The sequence below is a fragment of the Salvia splendens genome, chromosome 8 (assembly GCF_004379255.2).
Source record: "Salvia splendens isolate huo1 chromosome 8, SspV2, whole genome shotgun sequence".
Classification (NCBI taxonomy): Eukaryota; Viridiplantae; Streptophyta; class Magnoliopsida; order Lamiales; family Lamiaceae; genus Salvia; species Salvia splendens.
In genome coordinates this window covers 14,673,274-14,695,239 of record NC_056039.1, presented here as the reverse complement: position 1 = coordinate 14,695,239, position 21,966 = coordinate 14,673,274, and the positions used below count along the sequence as shown (strand labels likewise).

The 21,966-nt window shown below is 41.9% G+C and overlaps 2 protein-coding genes across 5 annotated transcripts; one reads left to right on the top strand and one right to left on the bottom strand.

Moving 5' to 3' along the window:
• Positions 1-11,988: 11,988 nt before the first annotated feature.
• Positions 11,989-16,826, top strand: LOC121743957 (DEAD-box ATP-dependent RNA helicase 18-like). 4 transcript variants are annotated; one of them, XM_042137367.1, is made up of 12 exons: positions 11,989-12,140; positions 12,439-12,738; positions 12,991-13,227; positions 14,092-14,352; positions 14,467-14,546; positions 14,660-14,765; positions 14,844-14,957; positions 15,187-15,285; positions 15,379-15,468; positions 15,722-15,828; positions 15,905-16,048; positions 16,198-16,826. In XM_042137367.1, the coding sequence occupies exons 2-12, from the start codon at positions 12,469-12,471 to the stop codon at positions 16,460-16,462; spliced, it is 1,773 nt and encodes a 590-aa protein (XP_041993301.1). In that variant the 5' UTR covers positions 11,989-12,140; positions 12,439-12,468; the 3' UTR covers positions 16,463-16,826. The 4 variants fall into 4 exon arrangements, with proteins under 4 accessions (XP_041993301.1, XP_041993300.1, XP_041993303.1 ...); XM_042137366.1 differs by having other exon boundaries at positions 11,993-12,140; positions 12,392-12,738; XM_042137369.1 differs by having other exon boundaries at positions 12,001-12,140; positions 12,398-12,738.
• Positions 16,827-17,401: 575 nt separating this feature from the next.
• Positions 17,402-21,903, bottom strand: LOC121743952 (probable apyrase 7). Its single transcript, XM_042137360.1, has 3 exons — positions 21,641-21,903; positions 18,354-20,491; positions 17,402-18,231 (listed from the first exon to the last, which is right to left on the bottom strand). Exons 2-3 carry the CDS (start codon positions 20,353-20,355, stop codon positions 17,939-17,941), a joined length of 2,295 nt encoding a protein of 764 aa, XP_041993294.1. The 5' UTR covers positions 20,356-20,491; positions 21,641-21,903; the 3' UTR covers positions 17,402-17,938.
• Positions 21,904-21,966: the final 63 nt, after the last annotated feature.

The window sequence follows — 21,966 nt, the reverse complement described above, 5'->3', positions numbered from 1 at the left end:
ATGTCCATTTACTATGAAAGGTTCCGAGTTAGGAAAACTCCCTGAAATTTCTACTACTCCATTGGATCTGAGTGCAGTTATGATGTAAGGTCCTGTCCATTTGGACTTGAGTTTCCCTGGCATAAGCTTCAATCTTGACTGGAAGAGTAGTACTTTCTGGCCAACGTGGAGCTCCTTAGTTCTCAGATTTCGATCATGCCACAGTTTGGTTCGCTCCTTGTACCACATGGCTGAGTCGAATGACTCCAATCTAAGTTCCTCAAGCTCCTGCAGCTGCAGCTTCCTTTCCTCTTCGCAGGCTGTAGCATCCATATTCACTTTCTGTACTACCCAGTATGCTCGATGCTCGATCCCAACCGGTAAATGGCACATCTTCCCAAAAACGATCCGGTAAGGGGACATGCCTATGGGGGTTTTGTAGGCTGTTCGATACGCCCAGAGAGCATCCTCTAACCTCACACTCCAGTCTTTCCTCGAAGTGTTCACAGTCTTCTCCAAAATCTTCTTTATCTCACGGTTAGAGATCTCCGCTTGACCATTGGCTTGCGGATGGTACGGGCTGGAAAGTCTATGGTGCACACTGTATTTCTTCATTAAGGCTTCAATTGTGCGATTACAGAAGTGTGTACCTTGATCTGATATGATCGCCCTTAGAACTCCGAACCGGCTGAAAATATGACTCTTTAAGAACTTGGCCACCTCCTTTGCTTCACACGTACTTGTGGCCTTGGCCTCTACCCATTTGGAGACGTAATCTACCGCGACTAGGATATACAGGTTGCCATAGGACGAAGGAAAAGGCCCCATGAAATCCATTCCCCATATGTCGAATAGCTCGCAAACTATTATGGGTACCTGCGGCATTTCGTTTCGGGCAGATATTCCACCGGTCAGTTGGCAACGCTCGCAACTTCTGCAGAACTCGTACGCATCTTTGTTGAGTGTTGGCCAATAAAAGCCGCTATCCATAATCTTCCTTGTCGTCTTCTTGGATCCGAAATGTCCTCTGCATGCTAACGAATGGCAGTGGGTTAGAACATCCCGCTGCTCCCAGTCAGGAATGCACCTTCTTATCACTTGATCGGATCCTACCCTCCATAGGTAGGGGTCGTCCCAAAAGTAGTATTTTGCTTCACTCTTGATCTTCATTCTTTGTGCCTTGGTAACACTTGGTGCTTCTGGAAGTTCTCCAGTTACTAGGTAGTTGGCCAGGTCCGCATACCATGGCTCCTGCCCTACCTTCTCCTTTCCTTTTGCTGTATCATTCTGACCAGTAAGTTTGTACACTTCTTCCCAATCAATTTTCCTGGGCGCAAAAATCACCTCACATAAATGTTCCTCTGGAAACTTATCATGCACTTCGTCACTGTTTCCATCTTGCATTATTCTGCTCAAATGGTCTGCCACCTTGTTCTCGACTCCTCTCTTATCTTCCACCTCCCAATCAAATTCTTGTAACAAGAGTACCCATCGGATCAAGCGTGGTTTGGATTCCTTCTTGGCAATCAGATACTTAATGGCTGCATGGTCAGTATATACTATGACCTTGGATCCCAACACATATGGCCGGAACTTCTCGAAAGAATACACCACTGCCAGCATCTCCTTTTCAGTGGTATCGTAATTCCACTGGGCTTGGTTCAAAGTCTTGGACGCATAAAAAATTACGTACCTCTTCCCATCGATCTTCTGACCCAGCACGGCCCCTACCGCAAAGTCGCTGGCGTCGCACATTACTTCGAAAGGATGGTCCCAGTCAGGAGCCCGTATGATAGGTGCGGATATCAGCTTTTCCTTGAGAAGATTGAAAGCAGCCTTGCATTGCTCATCAAAAACGAACTCCACGTCATTTTGAAGTAGCCTGGTAAGGGGTTGGGCGATTTTGGAGAAATCCTTAATAAATCGTCGGTAAAATCCGGCATGCCCCAGAAAACCCCTAATCCCCTTCTGATCAGTAGGGAACGGTAATTTAGATATAACGTCCACCTTTGCTCGATCCACCTGGATTCCCCTTTCCGAGACCACGTGTCCCAGAACAATCCCTTCGGTGACCATAAAATGGCACTTCTCAAAGTTCAAAACCAAACTCTTCGCTTGACATCTCTCAAGAACTATATCCAAATGATGAAGGCAAGAATCGAACGAGTCTCCGTAGACCGTAAAGTCATCCATGAATATCTCTATGCAATCCTCAATCAAATCAGAAAATATGCTCATCATGCAACGTTGAAACGTACCTGGAGCGTTGCATAGGCCGAAAGGCATGCGCCGGTATGCATAAGTTCCGAATGGGCAAGTGAAGGTGGTCTTATCCTGGTCTTCAGGATCCACGTAGATTTGGAAATATCCGCTGTACCCATCCAAGAAGCAAAAGTACTTCTTCCCAGCGAGTCGCTCCAACATCTGGTCGATAAAAGGCAGAGGGAAGTGATCCTTCCTTGTTGCATTGTTCAGCTTGCGGTAATCGATGCACATTCGCCAACCCGTGACTAGCCTCGTTGAAATCAGCTCATTCCTCTCATTTTGGACGACTTGGATCCCCGACTTCTTTGGAACCATGTGGATCGGGCTGACCCACTCACTGTCTGGCACTGAATAGATAATCCCTAGCGACAACAACTTCAAGATTTCCTTCAATATTTCCTCTCGCATGTTAGGGTTTACTTTCCTTTGGGCATCTCGATGTGCCTTTGCTCCCTCTTCCAGCCTAATATGGTGCATGCAGACGTCGGGGCTAATTCCAACTAAATCTGTAAGACTCCATCCAATCGCCTTCTTGTTCTTGCTCAGCACGGTCAGTAGCCTGGCTTCTTGTTCCTTCGTAAGGCTGCTGCTGATGATCACTGGATAGGAGTCCTCACCTCCGAGGAAGGCATACTTCAAATTCGAGGGTAACTTCTTCAGCTCAACTTGGGGTGGAAGTGCGTCTTCGGTTAGGGGGTTTTTCTCGGACTCTTCCCCTTTTTCTAAATCTCCTTCTGATGGTTCTTCTATACTGACTGGTAGCTGAGCCCCTGCGGCTCCTATGAACTCCGACTTTTGACAAAAATCCTTGATTGCTCCTTCAATTTCTTCATCGGTCAACCCCTGGCTACTGATCAGATCACACCATGCAGCAGCTTCTACGTCAGCCTGTTCATAAACATCTAAAGCCTAGAGTCTCTCCTGCAATAGTTCGGTCTCAAGAAAATCTTGGACTAAAGGGTCAATCACATCAACATAGCATAGATTTTCAGAATCAATAGGTTTCTTCATGGCATCATTTATATCAAAGGTAAACTTCTCCCCATGAAAATCAATGCAAATAGTCCCCTCAGCCATATCCACGATCGTCTTGGCCGTTCTCAAAAATGGTCTTCCTAACAAGACTCCACTAGACTCCCTCGCTTCATGCTCACTCATTTTGATCACATAAAAATCAGCAGGGTATGTAAAATCATGCACTCTAACTAATACATCCTCTAAAACTCCCTCCGGACTTATGCATGACCTATCAGCCAGTTGGATCAATACTCTAGTACTTGACAGCCTCACTCCCTTCAACCGGTTATAGATAGACAATGGCATGACATTTATAGACGCCCCCAAATCACACATTGCATGTTCGACCTTCACATCTCCAACAGTTATTGGTAAGGTAAACATACCTGGGTCGGCTCTCTTGGGTGGTAACGTCTCTTGCACTATTGCTGACGCTATCCCTTCCACCATAATCTTGCCATCTTTCTGGGCTCTCCCGGCTATGAAGTCCTTTATGAATTTCCCAAGAGGGGGTAGTTTCACGGCTTGGAGAAATGGTATGGTGACATCCAACTTCCCAAAAATCGACAAATAGTCAACCGGGTTCTCTTTCTTCCTCTTTGTAACAAATCGGAATGGGAATGGTTTCTCCCCTTTTTTCTCATCTACTTGTCCCTTAGCAACCTTCTTGGAGTCTTTCCGGGGTAGTTCCTGAGTCTGGGCTTCCATTCTGGGCTCTTCCTCTCGATGAGGTTCCTTCCTGGTCAGTAGGGTTTCGGGTTCATCTCCTACAATTGGTGTAGCATCCAAGAAGAATGGATCCTGCATCTGAGGCATAGGCCTCCCTAGTTCTTCCGCTGAAACGGTATCGCCTCCTATCTTCGTTCCGTTAGATCCTCCACTAGGTCGTTTGGGTTGAGGCGCGTCATAAGTAGTTCCGGTCCGCAACGTAACCTTACTCACATTTGCCTTGTCGGGCATTTGGACTGTAGATGGGAGTTTACCTGCATTTCCCTTCAAATCCCCCACCGAACTGGCCAGTTGGGCTAACTGCCGATTCATCATATCCATGTTCGCCTTATGTTCTTTCTGGGCATTTTGCATCCCCTGCACGACCTCGTTATGGGATTGCAAGTCTCCTTTGATGCTCTGTTGTGACGCTAGCATTTCACCCATCATGTCCTCAACGGACCTCCTTGGCCTGTTCGGATTTTGGAAATGATTCGACCCTTGGTGTTGATAGTTCTGGAAGTTTTGCTGGCCTTGATTAGGCGGGTATTGGTTATACTGGGCAGGAGGGACGTACTGATCTTGAGGATATTGATTCTGGTGCTGGGCTTGAAACTGATTTTGGTTCTGATGGTGTTGGGGTGCATGATTTGGCTGATTTTGGAAACTGTGGAAGTTTCTCTGGTGGGGTGGTACATAAACAGGATTCGGGTTTTGGCTTTGTGGGCTTTGATTTTGGGTTTGTTGGTTTCTTCCTGACCAGTTGGGCTGGTAGTCTGGGTTTGCTAGTCCACGGTTAGGGTTTTGGTTTGGATTGGGGTTATACTGGTTCTGTCCTTGGTTCTGATTGTGGCCCCCGTCTCCCCATCGAAAGTTTGGATGATCCCTCCATGGTGCATCCCGTTGTCTACCCTGAATCCAATGCCCACTGGAATTGAAGTACCCCGCAGCATTGACCTGTTCCATATTCACGTAGTCACTAGGCTGTTCATAGTTCGGTCCTTGATTTCCCTGTTCTGCACCTTTGTAATTCCCAGCTGGGGGAGGTGGTGGGGTGCTTTTCTCGATCGCACTCAGAAGTGACTTCTTCAGCTCATCCATCTTCAAGTCCATTTTCTGCTCCAGTTTATTTTCCTGATCAGTAGACGAGACAACAGCAGCCCGCTCTCGGTTGTATCCTTCCCTTGAATGGTCATACTCTTTCTTTGCATTCAGTAGCTTCCTTAGGACTCTCTTCGCTTCGCTGACCCGTAATTGTGTGAAGCTTCCTCCTGACGATGAATTTGCTAGATCCTTGGTTACCGCGTTCATACCTTCGTAGAAAGTATGATGCACTTCAATGTCCGCCATGCGATGGTTGGGACATGATTCCAAAAGACCCATGTATCTTGCCCAATAATCGCTCAAGGGTTCATCATACCCTTGCTTCACATTAGTTATTTCCCTTTTCAGCGCGCTTGTCTTTGATGACGGGAAAAACTCGCCTAGGAATGCTGACTTGAAATCGGCCCAAGTCTCAATGGAGTTGGGGGGCAGGCGCATGAACCAGGTGTTGGCTTCCCCCTTGAGCACAAATGGCAAGGCCTTCAACCTATAATCATCCTCATTCGCTCCTGCTGGTCTCCTCTGCGCCCTACAAATTTTACAAAATTCATGCAGAAACTCATACGACCCTTCATAGCTCTTCCCACAGTATGTAGGCAGAATCGCGATCACATGAGGCTTCACATCGCAGGCGGTTTGCCCTGGATTGACGACTATGGCTTGCGATGGTTCCCCCTCGGTATGCGCGTTAAGGGTACCGATCTCTGGATCCTCATCTCCGTTGGCGGCCATCTGAACTGGAATGCCTTCCAACAGTGGTATCTCCTCTGGTATTGGTCCTTCTATGTTGTATTGCTCTTCGTCGCTACTCGAACCTAAGTCAGATAAAGCCGTCGACAACCCGGATCGAGTGGTTACGAGTATCGATCCTCGCTGAAGTATCTTCGGCCTCCACTGGTCAGGAGCCGAACTGCTTCTCATAAACTGAAAAGAAAAGAAAAAAAAAGAAAGGTTATGCACAATATATACACCGAAGTATCACTCACAGTAATTGCAAATAACGCTATCCATCCCCGGCAACGGCGCCATTTGAAAGGACCTAGGTGCGTAGGTGTCGTTCAAGCAAGGATATATCCTACTGATCAGGATAGAGATCCTAACTAACCTAGACCTTGGTTTCAAAGATTCCTCAACCCACTTCTACTGATCAGTATAGTGGTGGTAAGGGTCGAATCCCACAGAGATGGTGCGTTTTTAAACTACCGCGGTGACAATTTGGAAGATTTGGTTAGCTACCACGCTTGGGTTGAGTTTCTACCTAGGCTGGAACTTAAAGGAGGTGTTCTACTGGTCAGACGGTAAGGAAAACATTTGGAATGTAACTGTGTACGTGGAATGGGGAGACAATTTTGTAACAGAAAATATTTGGAAGGTACGGGTTTCTATTTTGGGCTAAACAGAATATTCAGAGTGTAGTGGAAGTTTGATGACTAGGCTGACAGGGCTTAACTAAAAGTGAAGGACAAAAGCAAAAGCATCTCGAAAAGTAAGTGGTCCCCTCCAATTGAAATAGACATCATCTTCTTCAACAAACACTTCCAAAATTCAGATAACAATTCCAGATTCAACACGGAAAACTCAGATTAACAACTCACAAACACAGATCCAAAACTAAGAAATCAAATCTGAAATCAAACACTGAAACTGGACTTCTGCATACTGGTCAACATGAAAGAACGAATCAGAAATTAAAACTAAGCTTTGCATGCAACGATCTACTTTCCGATCAAACAGTACTTGTTTATCTATCCTAAAGAAATTAGTTACGTAAACGGAATTGAGAGATTCAGCACCTTAAACACCGAGAAACTTTAGATCTAAGCTAACTAGGCAAGGGAATAAAGAAACACCACAATAAACGAAACGGAAATCAACTTCATAGCATAAACACGTTCGGATCTTCAACAAAGTACTTCAAAAGCAGAAAATATCCAAAGGCAAACAAGATCCAACGTAAGGAAAGCGAGAAATTTAAAACTACGAAAGCAATGTAAAAGTGTTTTGCCACTCCGGGCGATGAGACTCTAAACTACGATCTTGCTGGCTGGAATGGACGATGACTGGAATTCTGGGAACATCTGAACGTCAAGTGATCATGGCTACGGCGAGGCAAGAAGCGGGACACGGCTGAAAGACTGAAACTACCGAGAAAACTTTCTACCTAAAGATGGTGGTGAATGAGTGAATGTGTCTCTGTGTATCCTCTCTCTCCAATTTGGCTTCCTTTTATAGGGAGGCTACCCTTGATTTTAGGGTAAATCCTCGTTGCAATTTGACTTCTTTGCCCTTAATTGTGGGTAATCCGTCCCAGCTATCGGTCTTCTCCATCTCAAGCCGTTTTAGCACGAATACTGATCAGTATGAGATCATGCTGGCGCCTCCTTCACCTGAACATTCCGAAACTTCCCTACTGGCTAGAATGCTTAACCTGCACACTTTAAACAACTGTTTTGCAAATATAATCAATTAAGCACATCATACTGACCCGTAACCAAGGCCTAGAATACGACTTATCAATAGTCACCTGGGACTCGGGATCGATCGTCCCTCCCAAGACCTCAATTTGGTTGAGGTTGCCCATCATCTCGAGGATGTGGTCCCTCACAGACGAGCCTTCCTTCATTGTCTTCGACATGATACTCCGAAAGGCTTGAGACTTCGCCGTTCGATTCTGAGTACCAAAAAGATTTTTGAGATTCTGCATAATCTCGGCGGCTGTTTCCATGGCTTAATGCTGATGCTTGAGTACTGAAGACATAGAAGCCAACATGTAGCACTTAGCCATCTCATTCGCCTTATGCCACCGTCTGTGTGCATCTCTGACTCCTGCCGCAACGGTAGCCGCCGGCACTAGAGGTCGCGGGGTGGTGAGCACAAAGATGTATTCATCTGCCGTGTATGGTGACATTGCTTGGGTTGTTGACATTGTTCAAGGGATTTGGGACCTTGTAAAAAATAGGCCTTTTTGATGAAGAGGAGAAGTGCAATGGGAGAAGGGATACTTCTGTTGGAGAAATACTTGAATTTTTTGATCCCAACTTCTATTTGTGCACCAAAAAAATTTATATAGAAATACTTGAAATGATCAAAGCCAAAAGTAGTACTATATTTATTGATGCATTCATTTTCATTTGCAAAATTATATTTTGTATTCCTTCTTTATCATAGCCATGATTCTTGGAAATATAAGCTTACATTTTTCCAAAAATAAATAAAATAATATTGAATTTACCCTAAAAAGTAACGCGGCCTCCAACAAGAAGTTGAGAATGACTATCTGTTGTCACTTTATTTAGGGATCATATTGAGTAATAATGGTGCGTAGTTGAGAATGACTTTATGTTGACATTGTTCTAAGTCTCTTTTGCGATTTTCGTGTTGATTTCTATTGGTTTTTTCGTGGTGATATTGACATGTCGGTGTGTTGTGTTTCATCATATGTTGACATATGAATGGAATTTGTATTTGTGTTCTCATTGACATTACTTATTGATGTTTTGATATTTGATCAGCAAAATGTCAATCAAAGGGTAGAGCTGTAGATGAAGGTGAGGGGAGTGGGAAATGGTCTAGATCAGCTGGAAGGCAATCAAAATCAGAAGTGGCCGCGCCTATACAAGCCATGAATATTGAGAGCAAAGGAGAAACTGTGCAATAGAAGACGAAACTGAAATTGAAGATTTGATAAAAAAATCCAACATACTCGTCGTTGGTTTCGCCATTATGATACACCTATTATTCAACTTAGCAAGAAAAATACCTTGAGCTTCGTAAGACATCTGCAAAACGTGGTCGTTGAGCTTACGTCGGAAAAAATTAAGCTGGAGAAGAATGCGGGAGAAGATTTATGAGATCAATTTCAATCGGAAAAGATTAATCTGGCGAGAATATGTTGAAAATTGATATCGAAATGTTGATTTATTGGAGAACTACGTCAGAGAAGAATGAGAAATTTGATGGCTGAATGTGATAATACAATTTTTTGACTGAATGTAATATCTTTCCAAAAATGATAATGATGGTAGTTTGGGATATTGGAGATAAATTAAAGACGAATAATTGACTCTTCACGTCTAGATAATGCTCATAATATTCTTGTTAGTAATATGGCATGTGGGAGTGAAATTAGGAACGATTGTAACTGAATTGTAATTGAACTCCAATTTGATTTCCATTTACACCCCTGTTGACAGCAATTGCGTTATCTGTTGACATCGAAAATGTGTATAATACAAACCGTTGATTAATTACAATTAGTGGATATGATTAAAGTTTGTATAGTTTGTATTATATGGGGTTTGTATTTGATCACACTCCTATATATATATACAATATTTTAAATTTATATATCTTTTATATATTATATTAAAAAATTATATCAAAATTTATAATTTTTCATCCTCTATAAATAAAGACTACATTTGCTATAGTTTTGCACAAAAAAAATAATATAAAAAAATATATAATAGTGTGGTTAGGTGGTCATTGATAAACCATTAAAATAGGTGTGGTTGGGTTGGATGAATATTAATGATGTGGAAGATGATGTGGAGGAGATAAAAATGAATTAAATATTGAAAAAGTGGATGATTGGGTTGGGTTGGATGATTGCTGATAGGTCTTAGAGCATCTCCAGTGGCGGACATCCGGTCGGACATCCGGTCGGACGTCGCGACGGGCGACCCGGACGTCCGCCATTGTGGCGTTTGGGGTCGGATACGGACGTCCCGTGAGGACGTCGGGTGTCCTCGGACGTCCCTGCGACGGGCGGGCGGACGTCCGCCACTGTGGCAAGGGTCGGACGTCCCGCTCGGACGTCCGAAATTTTTTTATTTTTTTTAAACTCTATATATACGGCTCGTTGAACTTCATTTCATTTGCACCACTTGTTGTTAACAAGTTTCTCTCTTCTTTTACTACAAATTTCATTTCTACTTTTAATGGAGAACGATAGGAACTCCCCGGCCACGAGCGAGTCGCAGACTCCGGCGTTTCCCATCGACCTGGAGGGAAACGCCAGCGGAAATGCGACAACAGTACCGGGAATGGGACAGATGGGTGGGATGGGTGGGATGATGTCCCCTTATATGTACAATTGGATGGGACAGATGGGCGGTATGGGTGGTATGATGCCCAGGGCAGCCGGGATGGGGGGCATGACCACAAATATGATGATGCCGGGGATGGGGATGGGGGGCATGACCCCAAATATGATGGGACAGATGGGTGGGATGATGCCGGGGATGATGCCGGGGATGATGGCGGGGATGATGCCGGGGATGATGCATGTGGGAGGGGGTGGCAGGGGCCCTGAACCACTAGCGGACGATGTCTATCGGCCGGTTGTGGATATGCAGTCTACTGATACCCCTTCCACTTATGTTCCGGATACTCAGTTCACCGGCATAGACACTTTCTCTTTTGAGGAGTTGGGGATATCTCCAGTCAGGCAGACGCCCGATGATATGAGCGGGGGCAGGGGGAAGGGACGTGGCAAGGGCAAGGGGAAAGCCCCAGGGTCTTCCTCACGAACGGTGGCAGAGGAGGAAGATGAGGAGACGGGAAAGAGGACGATCTGGAGCCAGTGGGAAAACGTCGCGCTTGCGAAGGCTTGGATTGCAATTGTCGAGGATCCCTATGTCGGTGCCAACCAGCATATTGACAGACTATGGCATCGGATCGCTGAAGCCTACCACACACACAAACCGGCTAGTGCGAAGCGTCGCCTTCCCGAACAGTGCCGGAAACAGTGGGAGCGGTTGAGGCCTAAGCTTAGTCGATTTGCTGGCCTCTACCAAAACAACCTCCGCCAGGCAGCAGCGGTATGTCCGAGGAGGATGTCCGGAACCGTGCCTTTTCTCAGTACCCTGACAGAGCCTTGAAATTCAAACAATTCGACCAGTGGGAGGCCTTTCTCGTGGTGAAGGATTCCCCAAAGTTTTGTGGGGGAGTCGAATCGGGCTGGGCGAAGCGGACGAAGATCAACGCTTCCGGTGAATACAGCAGCAGTGCTGGTTCGCACGAGCTCCCGGAAGCCGATGAAGTGTCCCCGCTACCGCAATCAGACTCTCGCCGTCGTCGTCGCCCGGTTGGGCAAAAGGCTGCGCAACGGAGGGCTAGGGGAACCAGCAGCGGTAGCGGGTCGTTCGAGGTTGAATCGGAGGCCCCTGCTCCCCAAGAAGATATCGACCGCCTCGCCCGCGCGCAGTTAACGACAAGCTTGGTCCGGACCATGCATAGGTGGCATAGCACGACCGATCCCCTGTACAAGAGGATGCTGAAGGATGTCATCGATGGATGTCGGCGCGATTTGGGGATGCCCCCCATTGGAGATGATGGCGCCGAGCTTAGCGGAGGGGACGACGGGGGCGGCACGGGCGACGGTGACGGCACGGGTGACGGCACGGGTGACGGGGGCGGCACGGGCGACGAGGACAGCGCGGAGTGAGCCGGGCCCATTGGATTATGTATTTTTCTTTTTTTGAATGACTATGTATTTTACTTTTTTTTCTAACTATGTTTTTTTTTATGTTTTATGAATATGTATTTTTGCCCGTATTTTGCTTTCCCGTATTCCGTGTCAAAATTATATTTCCGTTTTTACGTAATTAAATTATTGTGATTTTTTTTATTGCGGGATGTCCTAGTGGGAAGGGCGGACATAGGAGGGGATGTCCTAGTGACGTGGCAGTGGGATGGGAAGTCCTAGTGACGTGGCAGAAGATGTTTTTGAGATGTCCTAGTGGATGTCCTAGTGGGATGTCCGCCCACTGGAGATGCTCTAGTGAGCTATTTGGTTGGGCTGGTAACCGGCCAGTTCAGAATTTTTTTTTATTTTATATTTTACTTTTTTTCTGAATCATTTTTTCTCTGAATCTTAGGAGTATTTCAGTTACTCCATTTTACTAAATTTTTATTACTCTAATTACTACAGTAGGATTTATTTTAGTCAATTAGGGTTTGAGAATTCGGATTGGGATTTTTTTATTCAGAATCATCACCACTCCGGCGCTGCCCCTTTATTCACAAGCCCTGCCCTCTCCAGCGCCTCCACCAGCCTTGCAGTGGTAAGTAAGTTTGGTCAAATGCAACTAGCATAAATTTCAGCCAGCAATTTGTATGATTATGAAGTTGTGTTTAGAATAGATTTTAGCAATTTGAGATAAAGTTGCATACTTTTAGCTTGCAGCTTTACATGCATTTAGCATAATATTTCTCTGTATAGTTTTTATTGTTATAATGTTTGGAATGGATTAAATAGTGGTGCTTGAAATGGATTGAATTCCTTGATTTCTTAATATATGTTAGTTTTCGGCAGTAACAGTTGCTTTAACAAGTGGTTCGACTGGTGGACCATTTGAACAGTGAACCTGGAGCGAGTAAGGAGATTTTGCTATGGCCGCCGTTGAAGACAATAACCCGAACAAAGCTCTCACCACCACCAGGTTCTCCGAACTCGAACCGCCACTCTCCCAACCAGTGCTTGAAGCTATTTCAGCTGCCGGTTTCGAGTTCTGCACACCGGTTCAGGCCGCCACCATACCCTTGCTATGCACCTACAAAGACGTTACGGTCGATGCTGCCACGGGCTCTGGGAAAACCCTAGCCTTCCTCCTCCCCCTAGTTGAAATTCTCCGCCGTGCCGACCCTCCCAAACCCCACCAGGTCTTCAATTTTACTCTAAATGCACAAATTATCAATTTTTTTCTTTTTATTTACTACTCCATATGATAAAAAGCAGATTTATTTCACAGACTTACTGAATTGATTATAAGGAGTTGTTTCATGTGTATGTTCGTACTGCATTTTGTGTTAAAATGCACTTCTTTCCGTTCTTGTACAAAGAAAAAAACTTGTAACTTTAAGAGCGCAAATATTGTTATATTTGAGTGCCTTATTCAGTATACGTGTATACAGGTGGTGGGAGTAGTAATTTCTCCAACTAGGGAGTTGGCATTGCAGATATTTAAAGTTGCAGAGCCATTTATTGCCACACTGTCAAATGTTAGACCAATGCTATTAGTTGGAGGAGCTGAAGTGAAAGCTGATACGACTAAAATTGAAGAGGAAGGTGTTAATTTGTTAATCGGGACGCCTGGAAGACTTAGCGATATAATGGAGCATATGGATATGCTGGACTTTCGAAACCTTGAGGTTCGTTTAAGTTGCCTGTCTTTTTGGAAGTAATTGTATACCTCTTTTTGTTTCTTATCTGTAAATTACGTTAGCTTTATAACGAATATGTTGGCATATTCTGTATCAATATTCAATTTGATTAAGATGCTTTGTCATTTTCTAGCTCTGTCAATTTAGATGCACCTGTAAATTATTCTTTACATATTGTTTAACTCTTTTAGATTCGGTATTCTTTTTCCTACTGGAGGTTTTTTCTTAGTGGCTTTTGTCTAAAGGTTCTAAATTCTAATGAGGTGCAGGCTCGGTGATTTTCCATTCGTGATTTCCTGGCTGTTTTAGGACTCTCTTTGGCTTTTTGGATCTTTTGTACACTGTACTGATTTCTTTGGCTCTTGATAAAAATCTTGTTTCTGATTAATCTGAACATGCTAACACTATTCTTCATCATCTCATATTGGTTATTACATTGATTTTTTGTGTTATTATTTAATTCAACATGTTTTTTTTTCAAATATTATTTGGATGTGCTAATCTTTATAAGCAAAACTGAATGGTAAAGAAAGCTTTATTTTCTGCAAGAGGTTTAATAACTGATGCTTCTTTGGTTTTAGGGTATCTGTGAGATCAGTCAAATTTACTGTAGATATTCTTCTTCTGTAACCAGGCTATTCTGGTTCTGTGTTTAGTTGAAAGTTTGTGGATAAGATTATTGTGATTAATGATGACTCTTCTTTCCCCATTTGTTCAATTGTTAGTTGATGTTGGTGGTGAAATTATTTGGTGTTCTTTTTGCCACCATTATTTCTCATTTGCAAACTGTCACTATCTGAATCATTTCCCTTTTATGCATTGTAATGTTACTTGTTTAAACTTGTGAAACAGATATTGATTCTGGATGAAGCTGATCGGCTGTTAGACATGGGATTCCAGAAACAGGTAAGTTCAATCATATCTCGCTTACCAAAGCTTCGTAGGACCGGCCTTTTTTCAGCTACTCAAACTGAAGCAGTTGAAGAGCTAGCCAGAGCAGGATTAAGGAATCCTGTGAGGGTAGAAGTGCGATCCGAAATAAAAAGACCGAAGGATGTAACCTCTTCACAGCAAATTGCCTCTTCTAAAACTCCTTCAGGGCTCAAAATGCAGGTTTTCATCATTTTAATCATGCTGCCTCGCTCATTTCAATATCTAGAACATAAATGTTGCTTAATCACATGAACTGATATTGGTACTTGTTTCCATGGTTCCCTGACTCTACAGTATTTTCAATGTGAAGCAGACCAGAAACCTCAACAGCTCATTGATCTTCTCCTAAAAAACAAAGCCCAGAAAATAATTATGTGAGTGGTGATACAGTTTTACATTTTGAAATTGCAGTACTCTTTTATAAGTTGCTTCAGCTGAAATAAGTTCTCACTTCTCATACACGCATTGTATTTCCTTTCTTCTGCAGCTATTTCATGACTTGTGCCTGTGTTGATTACTGGGGAGCTGTACTTCCACGACTTTCCTTATTGAAAGGATTCTCTCTGATCCCTCTTCATGGAAAGATGAAGCAGGTAGTTTTTAGTATGTAAAAATCTTAGGAAGCTTATACATTGACTAAGCATTCCTCTGACACTATATTATGCATGCAGGCTGCAAGGGAGAAGGCATTAGCATCATTTACATCTCTTTCAAGCGGCATTCTTCTTTGCACTGATGTAGCAGCTCGTGGGCTTGACATTCCTGGTGTTGACTGCATTATACAGGTAGCTACTGACCACTGAATACTGACTTCTTATCTCAAGTTCAGCTATTTGACACAATGAAATTTATGGCTTTGAAATTGGTTCGACACTTCCATAAATGGATGTTATGACATGTTAATTTCAATCTTAACATTATTGTTTATGCTAAAAGATATAACATGGTTATAGATTTTGTCTTAAATTTAAAGCTGACACTGATATTTTGAGTTGTTCATTTTTTCTTGTACAGTATGACCCCCCACAGGATCCTAATGTGTTCATACACAGAGTTGGCCGAACTGCCCGAATGGGACGACAAGGAACTGCTATTGTGTTCTTGTTACCAAAGGTTTGATACTGCAGAACAGCATAGCTACTTCTTTTATTGGCAAACTGCTGCCCCATTGATTTTGTGTTCATGGAACTCTTCTCTGATTAACAGGAGGAAGCATACATTGAATTCCTCAGGATAAGGAGAGTTCCACTCGAAGAGAGACAATGTTCGGACGAGGCTCCCGATATCATAGCCCAGGTAAATACCTTTATGCTGACATTATCCATTATTCTTTGCACTGTTTTCTTTCCAGAAGAGTAATTTGTGCTTCTCATGGATGGAGCATGTGAGTTTGCTTGTACAAGTTAGGCCAATTGTTTTTGCTAGTCTGCCTCTTCTTCTGTCCCTTGTCCCAGAGCCTTTTGATACACTCCTGGCCACTGATTAGGGAGGTTTTTCTCTCACATAATAATTAGTCTGTTTCTCTAATTAGTGATCAATAACTTTCCAGATACGTTTAGCAGCCAAAAAGGACCGTGAAATTATGGAGAAAGGAGTTAAGGCCTTTGTATCTTATGTTCGTGCTTATAAAGAGCACCAATGTTCTTTTATCTTCAGGTTGTTAATTTGTTGCCCTTATCCAAAATCTTATTTGTTAAATTAGTCAGTTCTCGTTAATTGCTCGGATATGCAGGTGGAAAGATCTTGAAATTGGGAAGTTGGGGATGGGATATGGACTGTTGCAGCTTCCAGCGATGCCTGAAGTAAGGCACTACTCTCTATCCACCCAAGGTTTTGTTCCCGTTGAAGATATAAAACTGGAGGATATCAAGTACAAGTAAGGGTTGTTTCGGAAATAATCTTCTTTGCTTGAATGGTTTCTTTCACCTGAAAAATATAAGTAGTGAGCGGGTTTTAACAGAGAACTGATTGTTTACATATAAAGTGCATAACTAGATAACTGTTTGCTTATTTCAATATTATCAGAGAAAAGTCTCGGGAGAAGCAAAGGAAGAAAAACCTGGCAGCGAAACAGGCTGCAAAAGAGCAAAAAATGCAGCAGTCAAAAGAAACGACAAAAGCTTCTAGCTCTGTGGCCACAAGTAAGAAAACAGCCAAACAGAGACGTGCAGTTCAATCAACAGATGATGCAGATGAGTTAGAACGGGATTATCGCCTCCTGAAGAAATTGAAAAAAGGAAGGATCGATGAAAATGAATTTGCAAAATTAACCGGAACAGAGGAATTATGATACTGGGAACAGCTACGAGGTGGATTCCCTAGCCGTTACATACGAATAGTAAGATAATTACATCATATCTAAACAACGCGGTATCTTCGAGACAAGGTTTCAAGATTAACAATATTTGCAACTGGGATCAGCTTTTGTTTTGTTGATGGTTTGTATCCAGTCATTAAAGATTCAACTTGAGCTGATAGTTTTTGTAGGAATATTTCCCTAGATATCAGATTTCATGTATCTTAGTTTTTAATTTAGTTGAGGATGGTCATCTATTTTTTACTGTATGCTTTAGTTTTTCTTTATATCGGTATACTGACTCGATTATGGTTACAGAGTAATGATATGCCACACCTTATGTGAGCTCTTTATGTGAGCACTATTCTCTTTTAACGCACATTTAACGTTGTTCGTTTCGATTTATATATTTAGTTTGATTCTAATACAGTAAAGAATGCTAATGAAATTTTTAATTTCACAAAATTCATAATAATCTAAACTTTATTTGTTATTTTATTAATTTATTTGAATTTATATAGAAAATAAGCAAATTGAGCTTTGATTTTTATGAATTTTATGAAATTAAAAATTTCAATAACATTTTTTAATGTATTAAAATCAAACTAAATATATAAATCAAAATGAACAACGTTAAATGTGCGTTAAACGAGAGTAATGCTCACATAAGGTGTGTAGCATATCATTCCTCAGTAATACACAAGTATAAAGTTCCAGTTCAAAAGATGAAAATCAGGTATTTTCATTTTTTTAGAAGAGGACTCATTTTCCCGTTAATTATTAAATTGGGTTTAACTTATTCATGGTTCAATGAAAAATTAATCGTCCAATCTTAAATGTTATTGGTCTTGTTTAAATTGATTGCCCAATTTTGATATTTCTTCTGAGCTTTACAACCCCTATTAAAAATAAAATTAAAATTAAAATTAGAAATAAACAATAAAAATATAAAACTTAAACTTCAAGAAGAGAAACAACAGTGTCGTGTCATTTGCTGTTTCATATAATCGGGTTAATCTTACAAGACCCTCCAGATTAAGTCAAACTAAACTACTTAAATTCTATCAAATACTGAACTAACCAATGCCTCTACCCAAATCATTGAAGTCTTAAATTTTTATACAAATACAAACATAGATTTATGTATAACAAATCCACAACTTAAACCTCCTAAAGACTGAGCTTCCAAAATTTTTCAGTGAGGACGTTTGTAGGAGAAGCAAAATCTGGGTAGACGAGTCGACCCGAATCATATCACAACTGTACATAGCCCATTCAGACGCACCAGCGCATTTCGTCTGGCTGACAGGTCGCCAAATTCTCATCCATCACTGTTGCATCTTTGAGCCGGTTGTCTTATCCTATGTTAAGGCGGCAGTTAAGTTGTCCCGGAAGAAGCACAGGTCTCAAACTCTATATACCGAATCGGTAGTGAATCATTCTCTATGTAATTTATCTTCAGCAGCATCCTCAGACCTTTGCAAAGTGTGCATCGGCAATTGAATTACTGAGGTCTTCTCGAGATTGGGATCTCCTACTCTGAAGGCGCATTTGACTTCCGTTTGGTGTCCAGAAGTTGTAATCAAATTGCACATTCCCTAAGCTGCCTGAAGAGTAACTATGCGCTACGCTGCTAGATGAAGAGTACAACGATGAATCGGTGAACTGGATGCCCCCGGCACCAAAACCAAGTCCGGCATCAAATGGTCTTTGCTGATTGCTTGCAACTGTAGGACTCAGCGGCATCTTAACCCTTCCATCCCCTAAACCAAAATTACCATAGGGCGAGATGATACATTTATAGGTCCACATGTTAATACTAAAATTAGGAAAGTAAACACTATATTACCATCCCTTTCTAATTTATCAGACAAGATGAGTTTACCTGTATTCATTGGACTCCAGCGCTGGAATCTGAAAGGAGCTGGAATATTGAGCACCGATGCCGATGATCCACTGTTATGGCTGAAAAGAGGGAGATATGACCTTCGGAAAAGATTTGGAATCCGCCAATGGCCAATACATGACAGTGCACAGAGCAAGACGAAGAATGAAGCAAACAAAATGGCAAAGAAAACAAATGGATCTATCTTGACCCTCAATGTCTGGTAGCTGTAAAGCTTTCCCACATTCGGAAATGCCTTGCCTGCCTCAAATAAAGCAACCCCAAGTGTCCAAGTGATGCTTCCAGAGCCAACCGATACCTGCTTATCAGTAATATGCAATCCTTCTCTCAAGAGGAGAACGATATATGGTGCCCTGAAACAGTATTGTTCTACAAAAGGCTGAGGTTTAACACTTTTTCTTGCAGCATCCCAACTTTTGTCACAAAACTCATGACCCTTCTCTAACACATCATCCAGTGTAGCATCATGAGTCAAGTTGAAAAACCTATACACCACAAAGAAGCCAGACATAGCATAAAACTGGCCGACAGGGCGAGGAAGTTTTTCTGCAAGTGCACAAGGCTGCAAATTGCAATCAATTCCCGGCGTATGATCTGACCATTCTGACAAATTGACAGCAGCTTTGGCTAGAGCACTGCATGCTTCCCACTTTGGCTCACCAACAAGCTGAACTGGAACTCCGCGTTTTGCCACTTTACCTAATTCTTTCCTTTCGTTAGGAGGAATCCCATCTTTTAGCCTAGCAGATGCACACAGTGAACATAGATATCGCTCTTTGTAACCAGACTGCAAACAAGGATGTCTGATCTCCACTCTTCCCTTAACCAGATCTGTGTTGCTAATTTGAGGGACCTCTTTTAAAAGATGAGCTACAGATTTGTCAAAAGCATCATTGAGTCCATATCCAGTTAGGGAATATGCACTTAGATGATGGTTAACAGGGCCAATACTCAGCTTTAAGCTTGTTTCCTCATCATGGTTACCAGGGTTACCTTCAAATGTAACTTGCAGTGACGAGCCACCTAAGTCAAGCGCACCATATGTTTCCTTTTTTGGAATGGACCCCAAGACCTCTGTATGATAATTTAGAGCTATCCATCCATAATAAGCTTCCTCCATGCCAGTGAGAGTCTTTACCCACTCCTTCTTGCACAAGAAAGGGGAACTCTTAAGAATTGACCAAGCACTATTAAGAAGCCAATCAGAATCTGAATTTGGTAACCTTCGAACTCCAGCTGTAGCATATAGAAAGAGAGAAGTAGTCTTATGAGATTTTTCTGGAATTTGTTTTTCAGCCCATCTGATAAGAGGTTTAATTGCTTTCTTCAACCCAGAAACATTATGTACTAATTTATCAAATCCAGGTTCAGTCTCCATTCTGTTGTATGCCCGCCCAGACTGGGATCTAGATTTTCTCTTGAAACTATCAGGCAACGATTTTAATACGATAGGAAGATTATCATCTTTTTGGTGATTAACTGATGCCTCATACACATACACACGGGTGCCGGTGCTTCCACAGTCAAGAACAACATAGAATTTGGAACGTCCACCAGACCAGTTTGAGTAGAGAAATAACAAGGCAACACAAAGACAAGTAAACACCAATAAACAAAGGAGAGCACAGATAAATCTACCCCATTTTTTCCTTCCAGACGGACCTAATGATATCTTCTCCTTGGAAAAACTTGTAGCGCCATTTTCTTGCTGGTAGAAAGTTTGTGGTAGCACATGACCACAACTTCTATCTGATCGAGAGCTAATATCATCTTCTGGATCAAGCTGGTTATAAGTAGAAAGATCTTGAAGGGATGAAGAGAATCTCAGATTAACCTTGTTTTTAGGGTTGGAAAAGGTATAACCGTGAAGAGAACCAGAAGTAGGAGGCAATCCAGGTTTATGTTGAAGAGCAGATGTCTTTGGCACTGTTAGATGAGTTGTTGCAGAGGAAACTAACTCCACAAGTTTACTGAAGACCATTTTAGCATAAAGTAGCAGTTCAAGTATTAGTCTCGAAACCTTTGAGCTTTTTACCACAAAAATAACCAAAATACAAGACTTGGTAGATCACACTGTCATTCCTGGAAGTCAACTAATTCAATCAATAAATTGCATCCTGCAGGAACCCAATACAAGAGAAGATAAATTATTGGATAGAGGAAAGATTTATAAATGACCAATATGGTTTAGCATATACCATATCATTGACAACTTTCTGAAATGAAAAGGTCATAATGTAGCATACAGACAAAGTAGCATATTTTGTTACCAAATTATCAAAATCGTAGACAGTTATAGCTGCATTTATAAATATCAAATATAATAGTTTGAATCTTCTATATAACAAAAATTTTAAATAATAATAATACTCTTTTAGGAGAAGAAAAAGAAAGGAGAGGCTAATCGGTAATCAGTGCCTTCACATGACTGACATAGAAGGAAACTCAAATATCAAATTAACTATTTGACAACTACCTTCCACTGGCATCAAAGGAGATTTTAGTAATATAACATTATAAGCTATCTGATGCGCCTCATTACATAACAAAGACAATAATAGGTGATCGCATTATAATAAACCCTATATTGTCCATTGAGGGTAGAAAAACATAATCTAATCTCAACCCAAAACCATAACTTATTAGTCTTTTCCAAATATAAAGACAAAATCACGTGTTCTGATAAGTTCTTTCCGAGAGAGACAATGGAAAAAGATACAACTGCTTGAAATCTGGGATTTGGGAAATAAAATTTGATTCACTAAAAATGCAACACAGCAGAGGACCATGGAAAGATAAAGTTTCCATAATCTTCACATTCCCAGTCAAGAGCTAGAACAAACTTCCTAAATCCTCCAGTTGTAACTGCTTACTTATTTCACTCCAAGACAATCCAGCAAAACCTCAACCACACTAATTGGTGATTCACTAGGCGGAATCTCAATATAGTTCAAATTACGAGGCTATTTATTGATAATGCACCACAAGTTAAAAAAAACGAACTGCTAATGTTCTTCATTCTCCTTGTTCCGTGTTTTCAACCAAAACGCACTAGATTGTGAGTCATAGAGATCAACCCTAATCGACATTTGGAGTTATCCACAGCTTCCATCATCGCAATTTTAAATCACATCAAATTCGCATCTCCATTAATTGACAGTAATAGACAAAACCATAGATCTTTGCAAGCCGCAAACACAATAAGAAGAACCACACGGAAAGTATCCACAAAAACCAAATACAAGTATACAAAGATTTGAACTGACCATCAGATCATAAAGGGGGCTATGAGTTGAGATGCAATGATTTTACACTCGGGCACCATGCTGTAGATCCAAAAATTGAAAATGGGGGTTTTTGATTCTCAATCGAAACAAGCGACCTGCAGCAAACTCCGGTGCTTGTTTCAACTAGCAATTATCGCCTCCTCTCTCTCTCTCTCTCTCTCTCTCGATTAAGAGGGTTTTGCAGTGGGATTGATTCAGTTTTGTTGTTAGAAATTAGAAAAAGGAGCAGTTGTTTGTCTTTGTAGAAGACCAGTCTCACTACTATTCATACATATCCGCGGTCGTATAAATCATTTTATTATTTC

Excerpts from the sequence above, each read along its gene's own strand:
- LOC121743952 (XM_042137360.1), bottom strand. The coding sequence starts at position 20,355 with ATGGTCTTCAGTAAACTTGTGGAGTTAGTTTCCTCTGCAACAACTCAT. Across the intron at positions 18,232-18,353 it reads CTGGAGTCCAATGAATACAG|GGGATGGAAGGGTTAAGATG; the intron begins GTAAACTCATCT and ends ATTTTGGTTTAG.
- LOC121743957 (XM_042137367.1), top strand. The coding sequence starts at position 12,469 with ATGGCCGCCGTTGAAGACAATAACCCGAACAAAGCTCTCACCACCACC. Across the intron at positions 12,739-12,990 it reads ACCCTCCCAAACCCCACCAG|GTGGTGGGAGTAGTAATTTC; the intron begins GTCTTCAATTTT and ends ACGTGTATACAG. Across the intron at positions 14,353-14,466 it reads CTTCAGGGCTCAAAATGCAG|TATTTTCAATGTGAAGCAGA; the intron begins GTTTTCATCATT and ends CTGACTCTACAG.